The sequence below is a fragment of the Heliangelus exortis genome, chromosome Z (assembly GCF_036169615.1).
Source record: "Heliangelus exortis chromosome Z, bHelExo1.hap1, whole genome shotgun sequence".
In the NCBI taxonomy this organism is placed as follows: domain Eukaryota; kingdom Metazoa; phylum Chordata; class Aves; order Apodiformes; family Trochilidae; genus Heliangelus; species Heliangelus exortis.
The window spans coordinates 35214454-35241516 of record NC_092454.1 but is presented as its reverse complement, the minus strand read 5'-3'; the positions used below and the strand labels follow the sequence as shown (position 1 = coordinate 35241516).

The window sequence follows — 27063 nt, the reverse complement described above, 5'->3', positions numbered from 1 at the left end:
TTCAACAGGATAAAGCAGAAAATCAGAACCATTTTATGACACTTGAAACACTGGAAATTTGAATAAAGACAGGCAATAAAAGCTGCATTTTCCTAGTATGTCAAGTGAGAAGTGTTATACAGGAAGGTATTAATGAAAGAAAAAAAATTCAATTCTAAACTGATTAAAAAAACTCAGACTTTTTTTTCTGATGTGTTATTGGCTGTGTTTATGCAAAATGTAAAACACGGCTTGACCAAACTCTGACTGACCAGAGCTTAGATTACAAAATTACAAAAAAAGAAATCAAGCACAGTTTAGTGCCCTGTCTTTTGCTGGAGCTCATAAACTGTTACAGGATGAAGGGTGCTACTTATGGCTTGCACGTCTTTTCTAGTCATTAAGTGCTGGCTCACAGCCCAATCTATGTTTTTGTTATAACAATATAAGAGCTTTCAATTTTATGACAAGGAGCTTCTGATTTTTGTACAAAAATTGCTATCTCCTTGCTCTGCCTAGAATAATGGCTTTGCTCTCTTTAAAGCCAGATTAGGCATGTAGACAACGGTGTTCATGACCATATCAGCCAGGAGAGGTGAATTTCTGAATAGTATACCACTCAATTTAGTTTGTTTGTTAGAAAAGAAAGGATATTCCACAATTAGACAGGGCAGATTTTCTATGTCCTCTAAATGGGGCAGACTTTCTGTGTCACAGAATCACAGAATTGGCTGGGTTGGAAGGGACCTCAGAGATCATCAAGTCCAACCCTTGACCCACCGCTGAGGTTGCTAGACCATGGCACTGAGTGCCACATCCAGTCTTGTTTTAAATATCTCCAGGGACAGAGAATCCACTACTTCACTGGGCAGCCCATTCCAATGTCTGATCACCCTCTCTGTAAAGAAATTCTTTCTAATATCTAACCTAAACTTCCCCTGGCACAACTTAAGACCACACCCTCTTGTCTTGTTGAAAGTCATCTGGGGAATTAGTGTCCTTTAAATGTTCTTTACTCATTCCAATCAAGATAGTGCACCATACAAAAAAACCCATATTTGTTACTAAATGGCAAGGTTTATTTTGAGAATGCAATTTGTAATACCTTGAAAGATGAACAGCTATTGCAAATACAGAATAAAGGCTCAAGAACCATAGCTCTTACGTTCCTGTATTTGGGTTTTACAAGAAAAGACACACAGCACTAAACTGTGTAACTTCCATAAAATGTGCTGTAACTAATTTAGAAAGACAATGACTCAACAAATTAGCATTTCAGATTGACATGTGTGTATGCATGTTCATAAGAATTCAAAACAGGCACAGAGAGCCCTGTAAAATGAAGTGCTCCAGATCACCTTCAGCGATACCTGTTCTGTCATGCTGCACTATGCTCAGCTCCTCTGTCTCAGCCACATAAAACAGGTCACTAATTTTTTCTAATTGGGTGTGTGAATGTATCAGTAGACATTAATACAATAGGAAACGAACATATTGATTTCACTCAGATCCCTGGGCAGCCAGCAGTTACCAACAGATCTCAGATGAGTTTGAAAACACCAATGCAAAATGACTTTTTCCCTGCTGCTGCCCTCTTCACACTCACTTCCAATCAATACATCACTCTGATTTGCACACATATTTTCCTCAGGAAACTTTGAACCAACTGTGGTTGCAAGCAAGAAAATGTTGGCGTTTATTTTTTATGTTGCAAATTCTACATACCCCCTCTCTCAGGATACATGGAAAACTCTTATTGAAAGGTCCTATAAAGCTCAGGTAAAGTCCAAGGTTAGAAAGGTAGCTCTTAGGTATGACAAAGGATGAAAAAACTCATTGCATATCACACCATAAAGAACACAGAGGAATTTGTTTAAACCAGACAGTTTCCTAGTGACAAGGAATTTAATGCTAAAATCTATCAGAACTAGAAAGTGTCCTCTGACTTTTACACTCAGCAGTTATGGTATAAATTAACTCCATTTCATTTTAACTGCTCCAAAATCAAATGTTTATTATGGATATACACATTTTTATTTTTTTTAATATTAGCTTCATAATGTTTCAGCTATGTTACTAAACCTTTTAATTTTGTATATACTAAAAACACATAAATAGATGGTGACTTTTGCCCATCTGTACTATGAAATTTCTGGATAAGACTCTAACATCTCTGCTCCCATCTTCCAATAGGAAGGAGTGGGAGGTAGCAAAACCTATCACTAGTGCTTAAGCTTCCTGGAGCAGGCTGGCTATAAGCATAGCTAGGATAATAATTTGTACCCTCCTTCAACCACACACAATGCAGTCTTTATTCAGCAAATAGCAAAGTCATTTCACACCATGCCGAAGGTCAGCTTCTGCTGTATTAATAGCTGTTCTGGGAGGATCAGTGTTGTGCTATCCTACATTTTTTCCAGGGCCTGGAGATGTAATTTCCTACAATCTGCAGGCAATTCCCCACCAATTTTCTTAGCGAGCTAATAGGCTGTGACAGGAGATGGAGCTAGCAAGCAGCAGGCGGCTTCAGAAAAGACAAATTGAATCTCTGCCACCTAACTGGGCAATCTAGAAAGACAGAGTTTATGGCTTTGTAGTGTCACTGGGCCCCATGCTAACAGCAAATCATTCAAGCTGCTATCTGAATTTCATATTATTTTCCTTCTGAATTTGTTATCCCCACATATCACTTTGTAGCACTTTTGCTACAAATGACAGTTAAACACAGATCACGTATGATTACTGGTTTAACTGCCTTTTCACTAGACAAGCCTTGCTAAATGCTATTCACACTCAAAAAACGAGAAGTGTACAGTCTCACTGTCAAACCATGATATTTTTGATTACTTTCATGCTTGTCAAGGTACAAAGCAGATGCCTGCAGAAAGGGATTGATTTGTAAGCTAAATTAAAATGAATCGCAGCGCATACTATGGGAATACTTAAAAAAAGCTACTACAGTGAGCACAACTATTGTGGTAAAAGAATCCCACAGATATAATAGTACAGAAATGAAAGCATAAAAAAAAGTCAGATGTGACAAATAAGGTCTCCCTTTGCTCTAGCAGTGTTTGAAACCTTAAGAGGTAAACTGAACAATCTACAATAAGTTCAAAACCATCGATAAAACCATTTACCTTATGGATTTAAAATTATTTTAAGTTAGTAAAACTAGTAAACATATCACCATAGCCACTTTAATAGAAATGAAACAGATTTAAAGCTGCAAACTCTTACCTAAGATATATTTAAAAAAATGCATGAAAGAAAATCATTCAAAGGCACATAACACTAGCAACTATTGCAAGTTTTATCTGTCACTGTACTTCCCCTTATTACTACAGCAAACCAAGGGGATAAATACTGTAAACACATTCAGTTATACAGTCCTGCATATCTCTATGTTTTCCTTCAAAATATAGAAGAACAAGCTTCTAAAGGCATGAAGATTATTAAAAACAACCAACATTATTCATGAAACTATTATAATTAGTAAAATTTGCAAGGTTAGTATTTTGCCACCCCCAGTAAGAATAAATTAAAATAAAAACAATCCCCTAAATTATTGCTACCCACTGGGAGAAAAAATTAGTACTGAGATGTATAAAATTTTACTATAACTCAACCCTAAGGATTTTTAAAAATTATTTAAGTAATGAAGAAATGTAATATTACAGTGAACAAAGTGTTGAAATATTCAAGGATGCATTTTGAAAGTCTCACATTTAAACCACTTTCATTAATATCCCCATTCATATTTGTGGTTTTTAATAAGTTACAGCTGGATAAAATAAAAAAGAAACAGGAAGAATTATAAATAAGAGTACCATGTCAATAACTTGCACTCGACAAAGAGGAGTGTCTCTATAAACAAAAAAGCTATGAAAATTATTCAAAAAGGAGAAGTACTTCCTTAAACAGATTCACTAATACTAAAACAAGAGTATCAGGACTTCAGATTCTTGAATTCAACAAATGAAAAAAAATTATTTCTCTATACAAGTCTATACATTCAAAAGCTCAATTTTACCATCGATTAGTGAATATTTACTTAACTGCTGCCAGAAATACACATCTCATAATTAACAGTCAGAAAGACAGAGAAAGGTAGAAGAATTATTTATGTATAACACAATAAAACATATCTAGAGGACTAATACATATTCAAAAGAAAAGACACAGGATCACAGTAGTAAACTGGTCCCTGCATGAATAGGAAATTTATTCCAGAATGTAAATTTAATGTGGTCACAAAAGTTGAATCACTCCAAAGTTTTGTTGCATGCATGGCATGCTAAGCAAATACCAAACTGACATGAAGGTAATTTACATACTTAACAACAATGTTTGGCTGATTCAACAACAATCCAAAATATTTTGAATTTGCTAAAACATCAGATTGTAAGCCACCAGATTTTATATTTACTTGAAAATTAATGAAGGAAATACTCAGATCCAACTGAGTAATAACAATAGCTGATTATTTCTTAAGAATAAAAGGAAGCTTTGTTGCTCTCCAAGATACCTTGCAACAGAAACCACACGCACACACAAAAACTTATAAAAGAGTTATTAGCTTATCATAAGTGCAGCCAATATTTAAAGTAATGGGGTAATCCACTGTGGATTTCTCTAAGGAATTAGTACAAAGACTATGAAATGAACAGATGCATATTCTCTTAAACAAATCAGGCTAACTACAGGAAAGTAACAAGTGATTTCTAAGCTTTCCAGTGTTATGATTTAATTTCCATTTACTACACCTTCATTCTGCTTGTTAACTTTTTAAAACTGCAATTAAAATCAAACCATGAAGGAAAAGCAGCATTTATTATTTGTAGTTACAAGCTATCATTGTCCACTTTCTATGCTAAATGAAATGACAGAATATACAAAAGGGATAGTGATAACAGAATGTTTGGTTACTTAATCTCCAAACTATGTGTTATCTTCACCTCTATCTCATTCTTGGCAGAAAACAGAGATAGAAATGAGGTTTAAGAGATACTATACATTTGCACTGTGAACATAGCAAAGGCAACCCTTGCCAAGCTCTAGGCAATAACAACTGTGTGGTGCTTCTTGCAGCATCATTTCCATGATTCTACATAATCTTACTCCAGGCAAAAGCACATGTGAAATTTTAGGAGACAACGGATTTCTGAGTCAACTATACCAACAAGAAATTCCACAATGAAAGTATGAGTATGGAACAACAACCTATCTTATCTCTGTGTGCTTGCTTTAGTGAAGGAAATTATTACAATATACACTGGCTGATTTTATCTATGAAGCTCTCCACTAAAAGATTCAATCAAATTTTCTATAGGCACTGGGAAAATCTCACTAAGAGACTTGTTAGAAATAAAATTCTTACCAGTGTGTGAGCCAGGAAGGGCAGACTGATGTTTAGCTTGTAGGAGTGAACTGTGGGGCCTGGCAGGAAGGAATATGGGAGGTAAATCCCAAAATTCTCCTCAGATTTGGAAATTATAACTAACATTTGTCCCCACATCAACTATTTTTTTGGTATGCAGTTTTTGGATTACAGCACTTCAGCTCCATGGAAAATACAAATCTAGCTTTCAATAATTAATACACCTGAGAAGCAATAGGTTCCTTTGTTTTATGATATAGCTTCTTTAATCATTCATTCATTTTATTTCCCTTTGCATTCAATGCATTAAATTTATTGATTTTTACAAAATCATTTAAGAAAACAAATGAAATAAATCAACACAGAAAAAAAAGCAAATTAACTACCCCACATCCATGTGATCGAAAATGTGTTCAAACCATAGTTTTTGCTGGTTTTGATAATGTTTTATAATGTAGGCGAGAATTTGAGCTGAGCAGAAATTCTGAGTGACTTTCCAGAAGTGTCTCTCAACTAGACCCCACACAGGAGATTTTCAAAGCACCCAGTTCCTACATGTCTGTCTTCCCTAGCAAAATCTACCATACTGCACTAAGCACTTAAACTAAAATGAGACATCTGGGGGCATGTTGCTGAAAACGGGATTATCAAGTCCTGGAAAGCTGATCTTGAGCTACAAAAATATTAGGTAAGGGGAAATGTTGAGAACTAGCTGAGATTTAACTTTCTTTCCTCTTAGGATTAGATGACTGCTTATGGATGTCAAAGAAATGCCAGCTTCCAGCAGTTCCAATACACAGCTCCAGATGTCCTTGAATTACTACACAGAAAAATCTGAACAACTTAACAGAGAAACAGAAGTCAGTGAAGTTGCATATTGGAATCTCATGCTAGGTTAATTTTGTAGATTACATGTTAGACTACCACTAAAATGTATATAGATTTAAATTCCCATTCTCCCTTGTCCCTCCATGTATTCCCTGCCATGAGCCCTTTCTTTTTCTCTGGTGTTCAAGTCCTACTCAGAGCTGTTTCACCTTTCCCATTTTATACTAAAAGCTCTCTCTCTGGCAGGACAACATAATTCCAGTCTTGTATATACATTCTCACATTCTTGTATGCACTTGAGCCAGTCCAGCTTCTCCAGTGAGCTGGCTTAAGGGCTTAATCACCTTACCAATAGTGTGAAATATGAAAACATAAAACTCCATCATTAATCATTAGAATGGTGGAACTTCCCCATTGACTCAAAGATGCAATATAATAGAAAATAAAAGGATAAAGGACTACTCTGACTATATTATACATAGTCCCACAGGCCCATGCATGAGTCAGTGTTTCCACAAAACAAACAAAAAGAAGAAAAAAAAAAAATCAATTTTTCAGTCTGTGTTTAAGTAATTTAGATGCTTCTGAAAATTCTACGTGCATCACCAATGCAGAGATGACAGAATTGTGATCAATCATTTATACACAAAAGTATGCATGTGACAAGATCATAGATCCTACATTGATATTTATATTAGAAAAATAATACAATTATTTTAAGTCTATGAACTATGAATATTAAGGTGCTCCCTCTTTTAGAACAGCAAAAGCTTTTGAAATGACAAATGCTTTTAAAAGAATTAATGCAGATAAAAATTCTTTCTCAGGGACCAGTGGTTCATGCGTTGATGTGGGGAACTATCTTTGCTTGAAAAGATAATAAAAAAGAGGTACTCTGACACACTGACAAATGCATTGTGTGGAATAATATAATTATTTTCTGAACAATTGATTTATAAAAGGCGATGCCTAGTACACATAAAAAAACAAAAAAAACCTAAACAAACAAAAAAACCTCAAGAAACAAACAGACCACCCCCCCCCCATATTAGAGCTTGCAAAGGATTTTTGCTCTTGAATTGATATTACCACAAACCTCCTCTTCATCATTTTTTTTTTTTTGCTGACAACCAATATGTCATTTGTAAGGACTGCCTGCTTGTATCTGGCACTTGTGTTTGCCAGAGTGGCATTCAGACATCTCTGAATACTGAGGGCCACCCAGCAAACAAAGACTGTCCCAGAAAGGGGCTAATCAAAAGAATCTTTTAGGATTGTAATTAAACCGACAAAAAAATATTAACTACCTACACCATAGTTAATGCTGTTACCTCTTTTTTCCTCCTGTGCTTTTCCCAGTGCTTTTTTTTTTTACTATTATTCAGTTTCACAACTGCTCTGACTTAATTTGCATTCTAGAAGCTAACAAGAAAACACAAGGTATTTAATTATTTCACTGATTTTGTGATTTTGATCTTCCTGATTGCCAAGATTATGGCAAGTCTTACTAAGAACTTACAGCAGATCCATTACATATACATGTATACGTTTTTAAAGTTACATGAATGTTATGATTAAAATACTTTCATTCTTGGTTTGTCTAATTTTAACTTTTAAGATAGATATCTACAAAGTAAAAGCCAAGTTGATACCATTTTGGAAGACACCCAAATGATCCTAAATACAGCAAATTTGACACTGCCTCTAAACAAAGTCAATGATCATTGGTGGAGTCCGACATAAAGAAAAACTTCAATATGAAACAGGATAAAAATTAAGTAACCTTGTTACTCTTGGTTTAAACTTTTCATTTTTAAAATGGCATAACACTTCACAGTATTCCAATGTAGCAAATATAATTATTTCTTGAAAAAGCCTGATGGTTCTGCTTTTTGCCTCACTATGTGTGAATGGAACATGACCTCCACCTAAACTGGTCTGCTATCTTCATACAGATGGATAATCACAATACAGAAATAGACAAAGATATAGATACATACGTATAGAATATTAATTTTAAATGTCTAGGAAATAATATTATCCTGAATTGTTAGCATTTTACATTCCAACTGCAAAGTTAATACATTAAGGCTATTACAATTCTAGATGCTCTAAAATGGTTTCAGTAGAACGGTCATGTAAATTGAAAATAAAACTGATGTCCCTTCAGACTGGAAATTCAGAGAAAAATTGAACCCATATGAGAAATTTCCTATCTAGCCAATGCATCTAGCTGTCAAACTTTTCTTTCTAATTACGTGTGTTTGAAAGAGCAGGGATATAGGTCATCGTTAAATGCTAGCAAAATGAGAAAGCAGCTCTTCACAGATGAAACTTAACCTTTCTGCCAGTTTGTATAATCTGAGTTATTTGTTCAAAGATATCCTTCTGTTCATCTATACTCTCCATCAGCAACAGAAATTCTAACTAGATGGTAAAATGTAAGAAATGTATGGCCCTCACTGGTGCAAGGTTTGTCCAGCACACAGTTGTACAACTTGCTGATCGGAAAACACAATAAAATGTACACATTCTCGGCTCATCCATTTCTCTCGAGTACATCAAGAAAACTTGATCTGAAGATGCATAGCTTTGGTAACTGGGTGCTTAGCATGGCTCTTCACACATCATACACTGATACAACAGTGGAAAGGACTTAAGGATTGCTCAGTATGAATGTATAGAGCCTTTGGCCTGCATAACATGGGACACTCAGGAAAATTAGATCTAATTAACTGGTACAGTGGATTAATTAAAAATCAAAATATTCCTTTGTCAATATTCTGACAAGAAATTAAGAAGAAAGTTTAACTGCATTTAGGTTAATTCACTCCACTTGCAGCCTTGCAAGTATTTTTGAAGTGATCCCCTGTAAACTCACGCTTTTGGTAATTTAATTGAATTTACCTGAGTATCTAAGTACAGATGAGACATTAAAAAGCAAATGGTCATTAATCACCACTTCTGTGTAAAATATGAAGGATACAACTTCTCGCTTTGTTTAATCATAGCCATTCCTGTACTAAGCTGAAATATAGTCTTGCTTTAATTCTGTTCAGCTGGGGGACAAAGGAGAGGAAGTCACCTAAATGATCAAATTACATATGATCAGGCACATATTACTGTATCTGCCAAAGAACACATATATGGGACATCAGAATAAACTTAAACTGCACAACTGTATGAAATGTTCAATTTTTGTATTTACACTATAATTAGTACAAAATTGCCTTTTAAGTTTTCTGTAGCACAAGACAGTATCTACTGGACTTGATACCCTAATAAGTCAAAACATCTACTTCGAAGTATGATAAAGGAATCTAGGAAGAATTATAAAGAATAAGACACCATTTTCAAACTATACATAGTGTTTTCTTTTTCTTCTAAAAAGTTACTTATATCCCCAAAAGGTTTTTAGTTTTAAATAAGCAGGGTGAGTAGGGAAGGGGAGGGATGGGGGAAGACTGGTTGTTGTTACTAAAACCTTTACTGTAATAAACTAAATATATTTACAATTTATACAAATGCTTGACCTTCAACAAAAATACAAAAACATATCACAAGATGCAGAACCAGGAAACAAGTTCATCTGAGACACCACTGCTCTACACAGGACAGAATGCAACTTTAACTTCTAGGAACAGAAAGGTATTTATCCCCCATATTCAGGCAATGAGAACAATTTGCATGAGGTCACAAAGAAAGAAAAAAAAAAAAAAAGGCTCCAACATTCTTCAGTAGACTCAGCTTTTAAAAACTATGTCAAAAACCTAGGCTACATCTGTTCATCTTGCCTCTGTGTTCTGTTTGGTCCATGTAGTCAATATTTAGTTGCTGGATGGTGTCTTCTATTTTGAAAAATCAGAGTAGTTTCATGGCCAGGTCTGGAACTTCAATACTTTTGTTCCTTTTTAAAAGGCAAGCCCTTCCTACTTCTACTGTTAGGTACAATTTTGGCCCAGTTCAACTTCTAAAAGTTGTATCCCCATCTTTTTTTCAGTAGATAACTTCATAGACTGTAGCCTTTTTGTCTCCAGAGCCAGTGACTATGTACTTATCATCCACAGAGATGTCACAGCTAAGCACTGACGAAGATTCTTTGGACTAGAAGAAAAAGAGAAATATATTGCATCATTTTAAAAAGAAAAACAATTGTTACCCTTATCTTGCCATCCCCCTTTGGGTGGATCACATAGGTCAAGATATGGGAATCCACACTTGGGACTGGGTGTTCTACCATTGTGCTTTAAAAGCATCATCATCCTCACCTGGAAGATACTGGCTCCATAAGGAGTTCTCCATGCATTAAGAAGGTTATCTTTCCCAGTACTCACAAACCATTTACCTAGAATTAAAAACAGAAGGGCTATGAAAACACCTGAAATCAACATCTGACAGACTTCTGGTTTTCACCTGCATCTATGAAATCTGTTAACTAATTCACATTATAAAAGCTCTCACCATTACTCAACATAGCGTTTTTGCTAGCAACCAGTGTGGACACCCATGCTATTGCACGCTACATATTAGGAGTTCCCTAGGCTTTGTAAGTAGAAATGGCTTTTTACACACAAATCAACCCTCACAGCAGTCTTCACAAGAATGGATGGTTGTTTGTAGATACATACATTTGAATTAATAAAGCAGATACACTTATTCTTAAGAAGCTGATAAGTATGTTTTGATTATCATATGGGCTATGACTATGTGATAACTAGTCAGCAAAGCATGAATTAGAGCCCTGCCCTCTGGTTCTGTGTTCAGAGCAACTTACCACAGTAAGCAAACTTAAGCGACAATACACAACTTTCATGAAGGTGCAGTTGATATTTATCTGGTTTATTTACATGTAGCACTTCTACATTGCTGCTCTCCATTCCCACAGCTAGCCATTCACCAGTAGGACAATAGCCAAGGGAAAATATCTGAAAATTGAACAACATTTAAACCTGTTATTTTTCCCTAAAGATACAATTTTTTTTTTCTTCAGTGGTTAAATTAATTGCAAGAGGGAAAGAGAATGGCCAAATAAAATTCACATAATACAAAAGAAGGACAGCTGTTTAACACTGAAGTAATTAAATAACCCCTGTTCTTACCTAATAAATTAGAAAAATGGGAAAAGAAAGTCATTATTTTGTTCTGGAAGCTAAAAATATGAAAGTTCCAAAATATTGTGCTGTGAGTAGCCAAAAGAAAGAGCAAGAACAATCTGACAGTTGCATGGGGCTCAATCTCAGCTTTCATCCTAAAATGTTTCCCTCTCATTGTACCACCTCACAAGCAGTAGGAAAATCCAGTTACCTGAGATGTGAAGTCATGCTGCTGTAGCTGTCTGCCCTCTCTCAAATCCCAGGATCTGACAGTGTTATCCAAACCTCCTGTCCAGAGCTTGGTACCATCATTAGAAATGTCAATACAGCTGGCTCCATCTGTGTGGCCCTGGAATTGTCTGATAAAACAAACCAGATTGAATAATGATTTCCTGCCAGAGCTCAAGGTAAACACTGTTGTGGTGTTAGTTTTGGACTCTGTATGTGTGTGTCATCTCTTCTGTGTCTGCTGATGGGCAAAAATCAGCCCCTCCCTCTTACTGAGCATGAAATGTAACAGTATTACAAAAACATTTCCCAGGTGCTAGAGAAATGAATTGCAAGCACAGAGTCAAATGTTTCCTATCAGGTTTTGAAAAGCAAAAGAAAAAAGTTTGTGTGAACATTAAATTACAGTAACTGTAGCTAAAAGCACTAAGGATGACTCAGATTAAAGTAAGTGATGAGGGAACAAAACTCCTCCGGTTTCAGAAAACAGCTTCTGTATTTTTCTTTGACTGCAAGTCAAAATGATAAATAATAAGCAAATATATTAAAAGGAAAGGATCCAAATAGAGATCCAGATGCTTAAAAACAACCATTGCTGAGTCAGCAAAGTTTCATTCTCTGTGGCAGGATATCACAAAAATCTAAATGGTGCAATTTGTTTTAAAATATTCTCATTAGTAACTCACATCTTTCCGCAACCAGTGTCACCTCAAGTTTTCCTTAGTCCTTTGGCAAAAGCCTTCTGAGGCTTCTGCACTTTTCATCAGCAACTAGATCCAGGGAACTTGTATGCCTCAATGTGAACGGTGGTGGTTGTAGGGAAAAGGGCAACTAGCTGGGGCATTAAGGGTGTGAATCACAAAAAGCTGCCACAGAAAGGTCACATGGCAAATTTTATTTGTAGTTCTGGTCTCCACAGATATTGGTGTTCTCCACAGAATTGATAATTCCACATTATCAATTAGCAAGAGCAGGCACCCAGTCAGTGATGGGAACACTTAGAGCAAACATTCAAAAGGCAAGACAGTCATAAACAGAGATGCTTTACAGAGAGTATGCATGCATAGGGCAAACTGAAGATTTCATATAACTACAATCTTTGTTGACTTAAAATTTCAACATAAAATAAAATTTACATGTACATTAATGTGACTCTGCACATAACTTTAGGTTCATTATTGATACACAGGAATTTCATTTGAAACACAGCAGGTTAAAGGAGATTCTTTAGTGTTTGTGTCATGGCCTTTCCCAATTCAGGCTCTCTTCTTGAGATACTGTAAGCCACACTACCTTGGTAAGCATAAGCCAAATTTTATTTTCTAGTAAACCACGCAATAAGCTGCTAAGAGCCATTTCACATATGGCCCTATCTTTCTTTCTCTGTCATCACACTAGTGATACAAATTGACCTGCCAGACACGTTAGTCTTCTACTACATTAATTAAAAGTTGAACAAAGGTTTTCAAAAGTAATTGGCATGGCAATCCATTTATTATATTCTAACACCCATTCTAAAAGTTAGAGATCTAATTCCCACCAAAAACTCAAAGACATTTCTTTCACGAACAACCAAACACCTCTCCTTTATGCTTTCCTAAAGAATTTATCCATACTTTCAACTGCTTTTGTAAAATTAATTTAATTGCTTCTCATTGCAAAATAAGAATTGAAAATTTATTACTAAACTCAATTACTTAAGGTAAATTGTAAGGCTTAAGGTAAATGAAAAGAACAAACTTCAAGGAGTTCCCTAATAGGCACATTCAGTCTAGATCAATCACAGACCATCAGAAATGCTGCTTTCAAAACCCTGCAGACAAATCTCAAGTAACCAAAACCAGAAAGAACTCCCACACTGACTGTAGTAGGCACGGACCAACCCTTTAGGCCCTATTTCCAAGCCTAGGCTGAAGCCACTAAAAGTAATTTCTGCCCAACTCAAGTGAAAACAACATTCTTTGGTTAAGGAATACTATTTAACTTGCTGTCAGGAACAGAGACATAAATATTTAAGTAGTTGCCCCAAGAGCAACTTTAATTAAGGTTTTCTGTAAACAAGTAGTGACTCACCTGACCAATGTCTGATTGTGCAGATCCCACACTGCTATGTTCCCATCACTGCAGCAGGAAAAGCACACCTTGGAATCAGGGCTGATAGCCAGAGCATAGCAGGCAGGGGCTGAGGATGTCAGTTCTGCTTTTATACGAGGAGTTGGTGCTGCCAGGTCCCATATGGATAATGTGCTGGCTTCCCCACCAACTATGAGGGTGCATCCATCAGGCAGCAATTTACAAGACCGGATGTAGTTATCTCTGTTCTGTACAACAAAAATCACCTCAGTTATGTTAATGTGTGCGTGCCAATAATGACTACTAATAGGATTCTGACTGCATCCATGTTTTAAACAGTACGCTATTTTTTTCCATTACTGAAGTACTACGAAGGAATCAGCAGATCCTAAGGGGTTTCAAATGCCTACTTCTCATCATTAACCAGAGACTGCAGCTGCAGAAATTAAGCTGCAGACTCCTGTTGCCATAGTCTACTCTGTTTCAAACCTGGCAAACAGCAAGTCTTCCATTTCATTACACAAAAGCATAGCCAATGTAAGCCTGCATTTCTGCAAGTGCACACCATCAACTAAGGTCACCAACACAAGAATCAAATTAATCTGTCATTTGGCACCTAGGGAACCCAATTTGAAAATGCCATTCAAGTCTCATGCCTTCAGGTTTTGGAGTTTTCTTTTAAATACTATTTTGCATTCAAAATTTAGAAGTTAAGTATTCCCATACTGCTCCTGGATTTAGATTGTCCTTTGTTGTTCAACATTATTCTTACTGTAACTATGGTACTAGTTTCACATTTGTGACACTACTGTTGGTAGTACACAGAGCTTAGAGGTGGAAAATATTTCAACATTCCTTTATTACAACCTCAGCTCCTTAAGCATCTTGGATGTTCATTTGTCAGTAACAGTGGCCAAATTATCATGTTAATGAAAGGTTAAGATCTCTAACTCAAAAGATACAAAACAACACTTCAAGAAGTAGTCAACAGCATTCCTTCTACTACTACTACATTTTTATTTAATGCACATCAAAGTAGCAGTAAGTAGCACAGTGGAAACACTGGATTAGTTAGTAAGCATTACTGCTACATATATGAAATGGAAGCATCTAGGACTGTGCACCGATACATAGTTGCCACAGAACAGAATATATACTAAGCCATGCTTTTACTATTAGACAACTAGCGTAAGAGTAGAAGTAAAAAAAGTGTAAAGACTAAAACCACCACACCAAAACAGAAAACCCCACCATATTTAATTAGATCAACATTGAAGCCAGCATTATTTTAATTCAGAATAAATATTACTGTGCTTGTCTTCACAGGTAACATTTCAAAAGTGTCTTTGCTGCTTTGACCACGAGAATCATCTTTTTCTGAGTCATTAACTTTTCTGGGTTAGCTTTTCAGCTATGTATACTAATTCACTCAGTCCCTTTTCTATTCTGCAGATATGAAACCAACAGTCAAAATGCGTGAATCACCAAAAAAGCATACTTAGAATTAAAGTGAACTTGCTATCTTGTCGCTCTATTTCATTATGTTGTTAAAAAAAAAAAAAGAGGTTGTCAGTCCTAGTACATGCAAAACACCTAAGAAAGCTTTGTGCATCCTGACATAATTGAGGGTACACTGCATTTAAACTCATGCACAAAAAAATAAAAAGATTGGTGAAAAAATAATCAAGTCCACTCACTACTCTGAGATCTTTTATAATCTGTTATTTGACCCTTACTGATGATATTTATCTTTAAACAAACCAGAACTCCTCTTTGAAATTCCACCTGGTATGTGTTAAAAAAAGGCAGCTAAATATGTAAAGCAGGAAACAGAACTTCCTGCTATTTCCTTGTAATATGAACAAAATCCAGACAAGGGACACCTATTTCCTTATTGAGTCTCCAAGGAGAAGCTATCCTTGCGCACAAGGTTCCTGTTCACCTACCAGGCAGTCCAGCTGAGAGACAGGGCTCTTGTTGCCAGGGTGGCTGATGTCCCAGACTTTCACACACCCTTTCCCACCCGTGTACACGTGTCTCGTCGGGTTGCTGATGGTAACTGCACACACAACTTCCCCGTGGTTCAGAGTGTTGATCTGACGGGCATGGCGAGGGATTCCGGGGCCGATGAGGGCATCCGGAGGGAAAGGAACTGGCTGCATCTGACCATCTGCAGTAACGTGAAAGGAATAGGCACTACAGGGGAAGGGGAAGAAACCAAAACAAAACAAACAAAAAATCAGCCAGTTACAGTGCCACAGCACATGAAAAGCACAGATTTTTTTCATTTCTTTGCCAATCTTTTTTCTCAAGAAAATAAGAACTACAGTGACAAGTAATACAGGTGCATGAAACCTCAGAGGGAGACAAGGATTTACAAGAGATATTTTCAGCTTGCCTTATCTAAAAGACCTGTGCAGTGAGGAAGCACATTAAATTCTAATCACTACTCTATGGACCAAGGTCATGAATGCTATCCATCAATCACCTGAGTAATCAAAAGATCTTTCAGACCCTGGTTACTAGCTTGCAGTTCCAACTCTCAGCAGCAGCAATCCCTCACCAGGCACTACTCTTTCAAACATCTCCATGAAGCTTCCATGAGACATGCACGTCTTGCTTTGCACTAGCTAAAGTTACACTTTTGTTCCATTTCTGCACCTCATCTTCAACATAAGCATCATCTGTGCTCACATGCTTCTCCTTGCAGCTGGTAACTAGTGCTTTAAACAGAAAACAGAGCTGTGCAGAGTGGCTGCACACATAATTTATAAGAAATATACCACCATCTTGTCATAATTATGTTTTCTTGAATAAGGATTTTGGAAAAGCTGAAAGGTTCAGCTTCCCAGGTAGTTTTCGCACTTCTGCAACACCTTGTACTCGTATTCAGTGCATGACTTCAAGCCTATGGAAACTGAGAGATAAGGAAGTGAATCCCAGTAATTAATACAAACACCACTCCTTGGGGAAAGTACACAAAATTATTTCTTCACATCCACTGTAACTTTTAAAGTCCGCGATACTCAAGGACCAAGGCACAAATACCAGCTAATAAAAGTTTCAGGTGCTGGGCTTTTGTTTTGCCTTTTTTGTTTGTTTGTTCATTTGTTTTAAATAACAATAAAAATACTATTGAAAAAGGTGGATTTTGTTATACTGGTGAGCTCCTTTTTTGCTTCTTCTGTTTTAAGCACATCCATAGATTGCATTCTCGATGTTGCTGTTACATGAACAGCACTCTCTAAGAGTCCAAAGCGTTTAAGAATTGGTGGGATATTAGTATCCTTTCTTGGTTTTTACTAAAGACCTACTGTTTCCCTATTGATAACTTTATTTTTCTAATATATTCTTGTGCTCAGTGTTGACCCTTTTCTTCCAAATGTACCTTCTTCCTCAGATATTTTCAGTCATTGCAGTTCAAGTTTTACTATTGCATGCCTCTTCCAAGGACCCAACAATACCAGTTCTGAGCTCTGAGTGAGACAGTATTTTCAAAATTTTATTTTATTGTGTGTTTCCAAGTATTGCACAGCTTCAAAGGAAGACACAAGCAAGATGCCTGGATTGTTAATAAACATCACAAAGCAACAGAATATGCCCAAGAGCAGAGGAGAAGACAGTCCCTTAAAAGAGTGGGAAGTGGAGAAATAAAGAACTCCACAGTCCTTTCATACAGAAGATGATAGTGGGAACAGTCACCTCATGCAATGCCACAGTTTTATCAGAAGGGAAGAGTAAAAACTGCTTAACAGTAACAGCCTAAACTTAAACAGTGAGAAGAAATTAGAGGTATATACATGCAATTCCTGTCTCAGTGTTGAACATGTGAGTTAAAAGCCTGCTCAGAAAATACATAAAAATGGAGGATGAGTGAATGCAAAAGATGACAAAACTTTTTAGCCACAGAAATGTCAGGAATGGGAAATGCAAAACAAGGAAGGAAGTGCAAAGCTCTCTCCCTTACATATATACAAGATGCACAGTAAATTGAATGTATTTCTTCCCATGGTAGTCTCTCTTTCTGTATGAAGAATTACAGTAATGATGAAGGTATTCCTAGAAATCTGTATCATTTCTACTATGAGGAGTAGAGACAGGACTATCTGTAAGTAGTTACTCACTGAATAGATGAGATATAGGATGGGAGTGTTCAGGTACAGAATCCAAATATAGAGTCATAGCACTTAAGAGGCTCAAAATCTGGGCCCCATCCTGGGCTCCAGATCAAAGTCAGTTTCAGAATATTTGTTAGCAGCAAGAGTTCACAGAACTCCACAACTTTGAAGTCTCAAGCTTGCCCTTGCTTCTCATGGAGAGAAGAAAAACAATTAAGCAAGTATTAAGCAATTTTTTGCCACGTATTTAAGATGAATAATCCACTTGTACATGGCTTTTTTTTAATGGAAAGTTGCAGTGTAAATGTTCTATTAAATTCAAAATACCTAGATAATTGGTGTTTTGAAATGCTTTTGTATGTACACACAGATTCTCAGTTCTTACTGAGATAGGCTGGGAGGTGAAATTTTTCAAGTGCTTCATGCAAACTGTAGAATTACAATGTCTCCTATGCTCTGAAATGTCAGACATGTATGGATTTTTCTTTTTTATCATAATGAATAGGCATTTGCTTCCAATACTGGTTGGTGAAGACTCAGCATGACTGAGTTTGAGGGCCTAATAAGCAGTCCACCAAAAGCTTCTTGGAAGCCAAGACAGATTTTTCTACAGTACAACTTATCAGCAATCCACTGTGTAAAGAAATGGTTACACATTGCCAAATCCCTCTGCCCCTGCCAAGACAAGCACACAAAAAACTAAATGCTTCTGTTTGCCTGGAGATGCATGACATGTCATGCTAGCACCCACTGTCAGCATACTTATGTGGATCTAATAACTAGGTATTATAACTTTTCATTACACCTACTTTTTACTTAGAAAAACTTGCATCAGCTGCAAGACTGACACTCCCTAGACAAAGAAGAAATTTCTGTCTCCAGAAGAACACAGTACTGGAGACAGCAATGCAAAAAATTTGCTCGTCATGTGCTATTGTCTTTGGCTACCTCTCCCATCATGTTACCCTCCTACATCTGGGACTTTTCAACTTATCACTAACTTTTCTTCAAGTAAATTCAAGATTTATCAACTTTCTCATACTACCAACAGATAGCAAAAGCCACTGACAGAGTTGGTGATGTGGAGCCGGTCATGGCAGATGCTTGGTAGCAGACAGCTGTTTCCATTCAGGGTGGCTTTCTTAATCTAAGTCTGCTCTTCCATATTTCCATTACGGAAATAAGAGTAGAAGGTAACAGAAGGAAATTTTAGAAAATCTGGTGTAATTTTAGGTATGTTTGCATGACTGACATCACAACATACCACTAGCTATTTACAGGAGCCACAGATGAAGGCAAACACAAATATGTGAGTCTATAACTGTCAACACAGTGTGTCTCCTAACTTAGGCGGTGTCCTAAGAGCAATAGTTTCTGAATTTGTCCTGCAAAAGGTAGAATTAAACCATGACAGATTAATAAAGATGATAGTATATATCAGAATACCCAGCACAGGAAGCACAGGGTCTTAAGTGAGTTTCAAAATGATGTGAGCACTTAGCTAGGGAGAAACTACTCTAACCACAGCTTTCTGTTGAAAGAAAAGACAGGACTGAGTGTCAAGCACTGAAGGGACAAAGAACAGGTTTTATAAGAAAGGTAAAAAAGTCTGTCATAATTCTCTCTGGGCCAGATCTAACAGATCTCTGGAACCGATTAGTCAGATTTGCAGTCTTTGCTCCATTTGTACCAGCATAGACTAAGTTGTTCTAAAATACTTAAAAAATCATCACATTTTTTAGGAGGCTATACACGCTACTGCATGTGGACAAGTTCAGTCTCAACCAAAGTCAAATAATGAAAAAACAGATGTATGTTGAGTTGGTTAATTTATTCTATTGAAACGTTGATAGGCCAGAGCACCAAACAAAGATTTTATTCAACTACCTCTTCACCAATAATTATAACTTAAATAAAAATAAGCTGTTGTGAAAGTTACCCTGCATTTATGCATCACATTCTGCACAACTGCTTCATCATCCTTTGCTCTCCAGCTGCACACTTGCACAAATGTATTAAAGAGCTTGCTCCGTTATGCATGGTGTGCATCAGCTGTTAAAGTAACTTCTTTGTATAACCATTGTGATCAGCATTTGCAGACTCTCATGCCTAATGAAACAAGCTCTAGAAAAGGTGTTGCAATTTTGCACTACACATTTATGCTCAGTATAGTACTAAGTTTTGTTTCAGTATGCTTTTATCTTAGACATTTTATCACTGTCTACCAGTTTGTCATCCCCTAGAAAGAAGGAAATAAAAATACCTTAAAGTATACTTTCAACAGCTTTTTTCTTATACATAAGTATATGTACACATGATTTACTGCACCTCTTACCAGGAAGAGTCTCAAAAAATCTCTTGGGAACAACCAGACACTACAAAAAGAATTCCCTTTGGAATTCTTGTTCACTGACAAAAGATAACTTTAATGTCTCTAGATACTGCAGACACTACCAAAATGTTAAAAAGTTACTTACGGTTTTCCCCCAGGAATCCCTGCTAGATTTGGAGGGATGCCAGGTACTCTCATGTGAGGAGGAGGATCAAACCCAACCTGACAAAGAAAAATAAATTAATCTGATGCTTGCAATTTCTCATTCAGCAACCAGCTTTTCTTCACCCCAAGATATTATGCATTTAACCAAATCGTGGCTTTTACCCACAGTATAAGGTAAGTGCATGTCCCTTCTTAGGGGGTGTAAAATATGAAGTTTCCGCTAGGTATACTTCTGCTAGAAGCATTCATATGTGAATAGAAAGCCAATAATGTGTATCATGCATTCACACCACTGAGTGCAAATAGTCCCCATTTAGCACAGACCAATGCTCTTAAGCTCTGAGACTGACAGCACATACCCATGCAGGCACAGTGTGATACAGAAAGCAGCTTCAGGTTCCGGCTAGAACCTTTGCAGAGCTCCACACAGCATTGTGTGGGCACATCAGCTAAGAGATCTCTCCCAGAGCTATAGTGCAAGGTGTAGAGATATTTGTCTAGAGCTTAACTATACTACGCTTCCCTTACATACTGCAGTTCCACTAAATCTGATATCCTGAAGAAATATGTACATGAAATAATCAAAACAGAAATTCTGGACCAAGCATTCTTAGTTTCTTCTGAACACTATATTTTAATTTTTACTGATTAAGTAAGCATGTATGCAACTTAGAATTTTCACATTTTCACATAAAAGCCCTGTTTACCAGTTAAAAAAAAATGTAGCCATATCTACCATAATTAAGTCCAATTTATAAGCAGGTAAATCTTAGCATAAAGCTTCCATCAAGCTCATATTTGCAGAATCAGGCCCTGTGGTAATTCTGCACAACATCAGCTTTAACTACTATGCTCTATCTGCATACTATGTCCACCACAGCAGCTGTTCAAAACGTGTGTTATCACAAAGCTCCAAGATATGTACAGACCAATTTCTCCTTTTGATTTCCACAAAGAACACAACACAAGGACAGAGACGTAAACAAAACCACTTCTAGATGCTTCAAGATTAATTTGGTACGTCTGTACAGAACATTCATTAACGTGGCTGAGCGAAAGAAAAGCAGGTGTCTGCAGCACCAATGAAATACTTCACAGCTACTAAAACTACCTTTTCATCTAGAGTATAAAATAATTTTTTGGCATTTATTAATCAGTCAAAGCACTGATGAAGGTGCAGAAAAAAAAAAAAAAAAAGAAACATACATAAATGCACCAAGATTCTTTGTTTTCAAGGTGTAAATTTGTTTCTCCAGCCACGCAGCAAAGTGTAACACACAGTGAAGCTGTCAAGCCTCTGGCACTGTTATAGCTTGGGAATTCAACAATGCTAAATGAAGCATGTAGCTCTTCTCAGTGAACCACAACTCACTCATACAATTGAGATTGCACGCAACGTATGGCCTACCATAGGAGATCTTCCATAGGCAACCACAGCAGCTGCAGCAGCAGCAGCACTCATCTGGGGTGACATATTGTGCAGACTGGCATAAGCTGCCCCTGGACTGGTTAACTCCCCATTCATGCCAGCATGAGGTACCATTCCAAATGGAGCAGGGTATGGTCCTGGTACTGCCAATGGTGTCCGCAAACCTGCAGCTACAGAATAATGAAAACAAGTAGTTTTATTTATGTTTTCCTTTACGCACAGAAGAAAAATGAGTCTACAAGACCTACCCTTCCCCTCTCACATTCATACACTGCCAAGAAACATTGCCATAATTTAACAGCATCACCACCTCTTTTCTCTCACTGCAAATAACATTTAACAAAGTCTGAACTTGCAGATTTCTTCTAACAATCTCTTCTAGCATTACCTATTTCCAGTTCAGTAATATTTCCCTGTTTACATTAATCTCTCCCTTGCCAAATTAAGCAGTAAAGCTGACAGACATAGTATGCACAGCTCATGTCTGAAGCAACTGTGCTGTACTAGCCTGAATAGCAACAGTAAACATCCCCCTGTATTTGTCAAGATTTACATTGCAGCAAATATTAGCAGACTCAGACAAAGAACTACAGAAGAGACTGCATTCAGAATAAGTACCAGAAACTTCTGAGAAGTCTTTTAATATTGAATTCAGTCTCTGGATTATTTGCAAAAAAGATAAATACAAAAGTAAATAAAGATGGATAAGAGATAGAAAGATATTCAAACTCTTTTTAATCCAAACTTCTGCTTCTCATCAAGCTTTCTCTTGATATCAAGAACAAAGCAATACATCTAGTTAACATTCACACAAAACTACATACATAAAAAAAGATTAATTTTGGAACCATAAAATCATGTGAGGTAATGCATTACCAGCTTGGTTAACCAGGGGGTCCATTGTTGGAGGCTTGCCAAGGCCTGGACGAAGTCCTGGAGTTGCACTGGTGCCGGGGGTTGGCACATCACTTCGAGGAGTTGGTGTGCTGGATTTCAGAACAGGCGTGCTGGCTTTTTCATGCTGGTATCATTAAACAAATTAAATGAGTATTATTTTTCATCCAGGCCACATTATACAATTTATCACAACAGCAGCTGGGAATGTGGGCACCTACTACCTAGACAGACCCTCAGCCAATTTTCGTAAGTCCATGCGTAGCTGACATTAACTTGTGAGAGAGAAATGCTGCCCTTTTTGACTGCTGCCAAAATTAAAGTAAGAAAAGAAATGGAGAAAGTTATGTTTCCATCTTTCACTGGCATGAAAAAAAAATAAAAATGCCTGAACTAATCTTCCTTTCAGGACAACACTGTATGTACCACCAAAATTTTAGCATGAACTCGTTACTGTCTCAATTTTTACTGGACACAGCGAATCTAAGTACAAAACCAAAATACCACCATACTTGATAGCATCAAAAAATTGTGCCAGGAAAACTACAGAGGATCTGATCAAATTATTACTGATAATGCAAGGAAAGTTGTTCAAGAGTAACAACTTCTTTAGAAGAGTTTTACAAAAGCCTACAGAACTACTTCAGACTATACACAGATTATGTTAAACCATAAGCTACTGCTCAAGAAAAAATAAGTAGTGTTTAAGCTACTGCTGTGATTTGTAATAAATTTGCACCTCATTTGTCAGAAATGTAGGAAATACAGGGAATCAAAATGAAGTACAAAATATTATCGAAGAGGAAAGCTGAATAATACTATAAAAGTCTGGAAAAGCAATAGCCTATTTCAGATTCAGTTGTTCAAATCTATGTGCTTTCTGCCACAAGCAGTTGTGGGAGAACATAATTAAATTTCAGAAGTAGGAAGAATGTTTATCTGGTCAACAGTCTCCTACCCACCAGACTGATTTCTTTGGATTTGAGGGAAGTGGAACTTCCTGAAGAGGCTGTAGATGCTGGACTGCTCGAGGCATCTTTCTTTAGCAGGCGGGCTTTTTCTATACCATTTTCACGTGGGGAATGAGTGGGACTTGCCCTCGGGGAAGAAGGATCCTAAAACAATGGGAAAGGAAAAACAGCACAAAACCATGTCATGGGTTGGTACACACACACACACACACACACCACTAAGGAGTCTATGGGAGAAAAACTCAAAGAATTTAAGCAGTAAATTCCAAAGAAAAGATGTTTTGTTATGTCTATAGGGAAAAAAAAAAAAGCTGAAATCCCTTCATTTAGAGACAGAAGTTCATATAGTAAGCAATCTGGTTTTATCTTACACTACATATAATCATAAACTGCTTCCAAGCATAGACCTTGCATCTCAGTATGCCCAAGTACAAACTAACGCAAGTACACATAACACATGATAAAAACAAGACCAACAGTAACTGCAGTAAGCTAAAACTTGTTTTTTTCCATTCATGTTCTCCCTGTGCTGCTTGTGACAACAAACATTTCAGTAATAGGCCATCTGTAATGGCCCTGCTACTTAAATCTATAGGAAAAACTGAAGGATCTCATCTCATGAGCCTTCTTCATCCTCTCAACCTTCTCTTTTCCGGAGGGAGTCTCTGCATTTACTTCAACCTGAAACAGCTGACCCAACAAGGTACAATGCAATCAGAGCTCTGCAAGTCCTCCATGCTCCTTCGGTTCATGAGAACAGCAGCAGGGGGGAAGCAGTGACCATAAAAGAACACTAAGTCTACAGATTCATTATTGATCAGTTTCATTGTAAGTATGGCTTTCTCAAATCTGTAGTTTGACAGCCATTTTTCTATTTGGCTACTTCCTTTATTTGGGCACTTGGAGCTGCTGAAGACAATTCTTAGTTTCTCTCCCTGTGCTTTTCACAGAGCAGAATAACCTCACTACAATATTCAGGCTTCCTAAATCTTTTTGTTGTATGAAATAAAAAAAAAAGAAGAAAAAGAGAGGTCCATCCCTTCACCCTGATGCAACTTCCAAATCTCTGCCCTGGAAAATAAAAAAAATGGCTACAATCTCTGGAAAATTTTGTGAACTGACTGACTTAATTCTGACTTCACTTGACTTCATTCTAAAAATAAACATTTCTGGAAAATCCTGTATTTAATATAGGATGTTAAAATACTAATAATATTTAAGGTAGCAAAAATGTATTGTCCCCTTTTTTCATTTGAAGACAGAAGTTTGCAAACCTCAGCCCGCCACAGGTATCCCACCATAACTCCCTCCACTAAAGAGAATATGTGAAAATGTAACTGCAAAGGGAACAGACCTAGACAAAGCAGCAGAAGGAAAAGCCAAGAGGGCAACCAGATAAAGGATGACATAGTAACTGCAGTACTAAGAAAAAGGAGAAGTTGTGAATATTTTAGCATATTCACACAGATGATTCTTTTCCCTCTAACATCTAAATGCACTTTTCCTTTAACCTTTGGGCAAATGTCAAGACTACAAAAATGGAAAAAGTTACCTCATTGGAAACATCTACAACCAAGTTATCGTCACTCTTGTCCCCATCACTGTCCTATTAAAAATAAATAAATATAGTGTTCATTTCAATTAGTACATTAAGACCCCAGAGAAAAAGACTATGTATGTACTTAAACATTTTTTGTTTTTCCTAAACGAAAAGCACACAGCCTTTCATGGAATTATTAGCAACAGGGAAAACAATGAAAATAGGCACACAACACCTTGTTTCTGCTTCAGTAGTAAAACCCAAATAAGGTAGAACTAGTTGAAAGGTGGTGATCTCACCATCAGCAAGAGATGGTCCCATGCGCCACCTTATTATCATCATAAACAGTGTTACCTCTGCTTCTAAGAGAGAAACTCATTCTGTTCATATGCTAACATGTTAATCTTATGGAAATTAGTGATTGTGCATACCTTAGAAAAACACCAGACCTCAGAAGACTGGAGAAATTTGACATGTTTCATGAATCAGCTACCTCAAAGTGATAGGAAAATTTTCCTCCTTTTCCAGAAAGGAGAGTTTTAAAATTAAGTGTTCCAGGGAATAAAATACCTCCAGAAATGCTAAGGCATTTCAACATTTCTGCCTAACAAAAGCAAAATATTCTCACATTCCTAAAAAGAAATTTTTATTCTGGCTTATCAAGCTGTATTTTGACTGTTTCACATAAATCTGTGCTCACCTGAGCTTCTCTAGTGCCTCATAACAGCTGTTACTCGACTACCTCCTGGTCCCTACCTACAAAATGGGCTGGGATGCCTCAGTAGACACATTCTATGAAGCACAGTGACCTAGTGATTTCCACAGTGAACTGTAATGGTTCAAGCAGAAGGTGAGTCTTGACTTGAAAACAAAAAAACAAACAAACAAAGTGAACGACAAAACCAAGAATTTTCATATGGGCATTTCCTATAAAAACACTTCTAGATAAAAACTTTCTAGGCAAACAAATCAGACAAAGGGGAATGTTCAAACTGTCCACCATCTCTTCCTTTCAAAGTGTCCGGGGTATGACACTTAACACTGGCAAAAAGAAAAACACCAGTTATATAAATGTTATAAATGTTGTGTGCTTTTTAAAAAAACACCAGCAGCCAACCAAACAAACAAAAAACAAACAAACCAAACAACAAAAAAACTCTACACACAAAAAACCCCCAAGACAAAACAAAAAAATATACCCCAAAAGAACACAGCATGTTATTTTTAATGCTTCCCTTCTGCTTTAGAAGTTGAATATGGCTCCAAGAAATACCACAAAGATATTAGGTACCCAAGAGTGCCACTAAAGACAGAATGGTGGCTCTGTCTGCCCCTCAGGAAGCTGTGCAACCAAAGGGTGCAAAAGGAGAAGGAACAGGAAAACTTCAGCTTCAGTTATCTGGCACTTCTTGAAAAGGATGAAGCACCCAGAAGGCAAGAATAAGTTAGAACACATTTGAGCATGTGGGAGCACAGTAGGTGGGACAGTTGCTCACCAGAAATACTGCCTCTGAGGAGGACAAAAATACTTGCCAAGCAATGATTACGTGCACTTCACTGGCTTTGTCATCTTAAGAAACAGAAATCAACAGTATCTCCTGCAGGTACTATTAATAACAGAAGAGTCTCTGCTCCTAATAAACCCACGTGTCCTAACATGAAAATGAGTCAGAAGTAAAAACAAAAAAAAGAAAAAAAATTGTATTTTGCATCTTATTTGCAAAAGCAACAATTACTACAAAACATTTATCTCCTTTCTGAGGAAAGCAGTGCTTTCATTGACCCTACAATAGCCTCACTTAAGTGAGCTTGAAGTCAGCAACTCTGTGTTTGCTGAATCAGGGAACTTTTAAAAAGAGAGATCTTCCTCCAGATTAGAATACAACTGGAACTTTCAAATTCTTGTATCCCTTGATTCTTTATTTTTATGCTGACTTTATCTGTTAAATCCATTTCAACTGAACAGGAAACACAATCACACACTTAAAATGTGCACTGAAACAAACTGCTTCTACAGAGCAATTATATCCTTTCCA

The 27063-nt window shown here is 36.9% G+C and overlaps 1 protein-coding gene across 10 annotated transcripts in view; it reads right to left on the bottom strand.

Moving 5' to 3' along the window:
- Positions 1-1036: 1036 nt before the first annotated feature.
- The window catches only part of LOC139790351 (transducin-like enhancer protein 1), a 76126-nt gene continuing 50099 nt past the window's right edge, over positions 1037-27063 (bottom strand). For 8 of the 10 annotated variants that reach the window (XM_071732072.1, XM_071732080.1, XM_071732081.1 and 5 more), the window contains 11 exons: positions 25040-25093; positions 23479-23631; positions 22499-22643; positions 21602-21792; positions 20174-20250; positions 15525-15774; positions 13579-13826; positions 11489-11636; positions 10959-11109; positions 10453-10529; positions 1037-10288 (listed from right to left, as the gene is read on the bottom strand). In XM_071732072.1, the coding sequence (XP_071588173.1) occupies positions 10181-10288; positions 10453-10529; positions 10959-11109; positions 11489-11636; positions 13579-13826; positions 15525-15774; positions 20174-20250; positions 21602-21792; positions 22499-22643; positions 23479-23631; positions 25040-25093 (1602 nt within the window). In that variant the 3' untranslated portion in view covers positions 1037-10180. The remainder of the gene's footprint in view (positions 10289-10452; positions 10530-10958; positions 11110-11488; positions 11637-13578; positions 13827-15524; positions 15775-20173; positions 20251-21601; positions 21793-22498; positions 22644-23478; positions 23632-25039; positions 25094-27063) is intronic. The other 2 variants (XM_071732077.1, XM_071732078.1) reach the window with 1 other exon arrangement.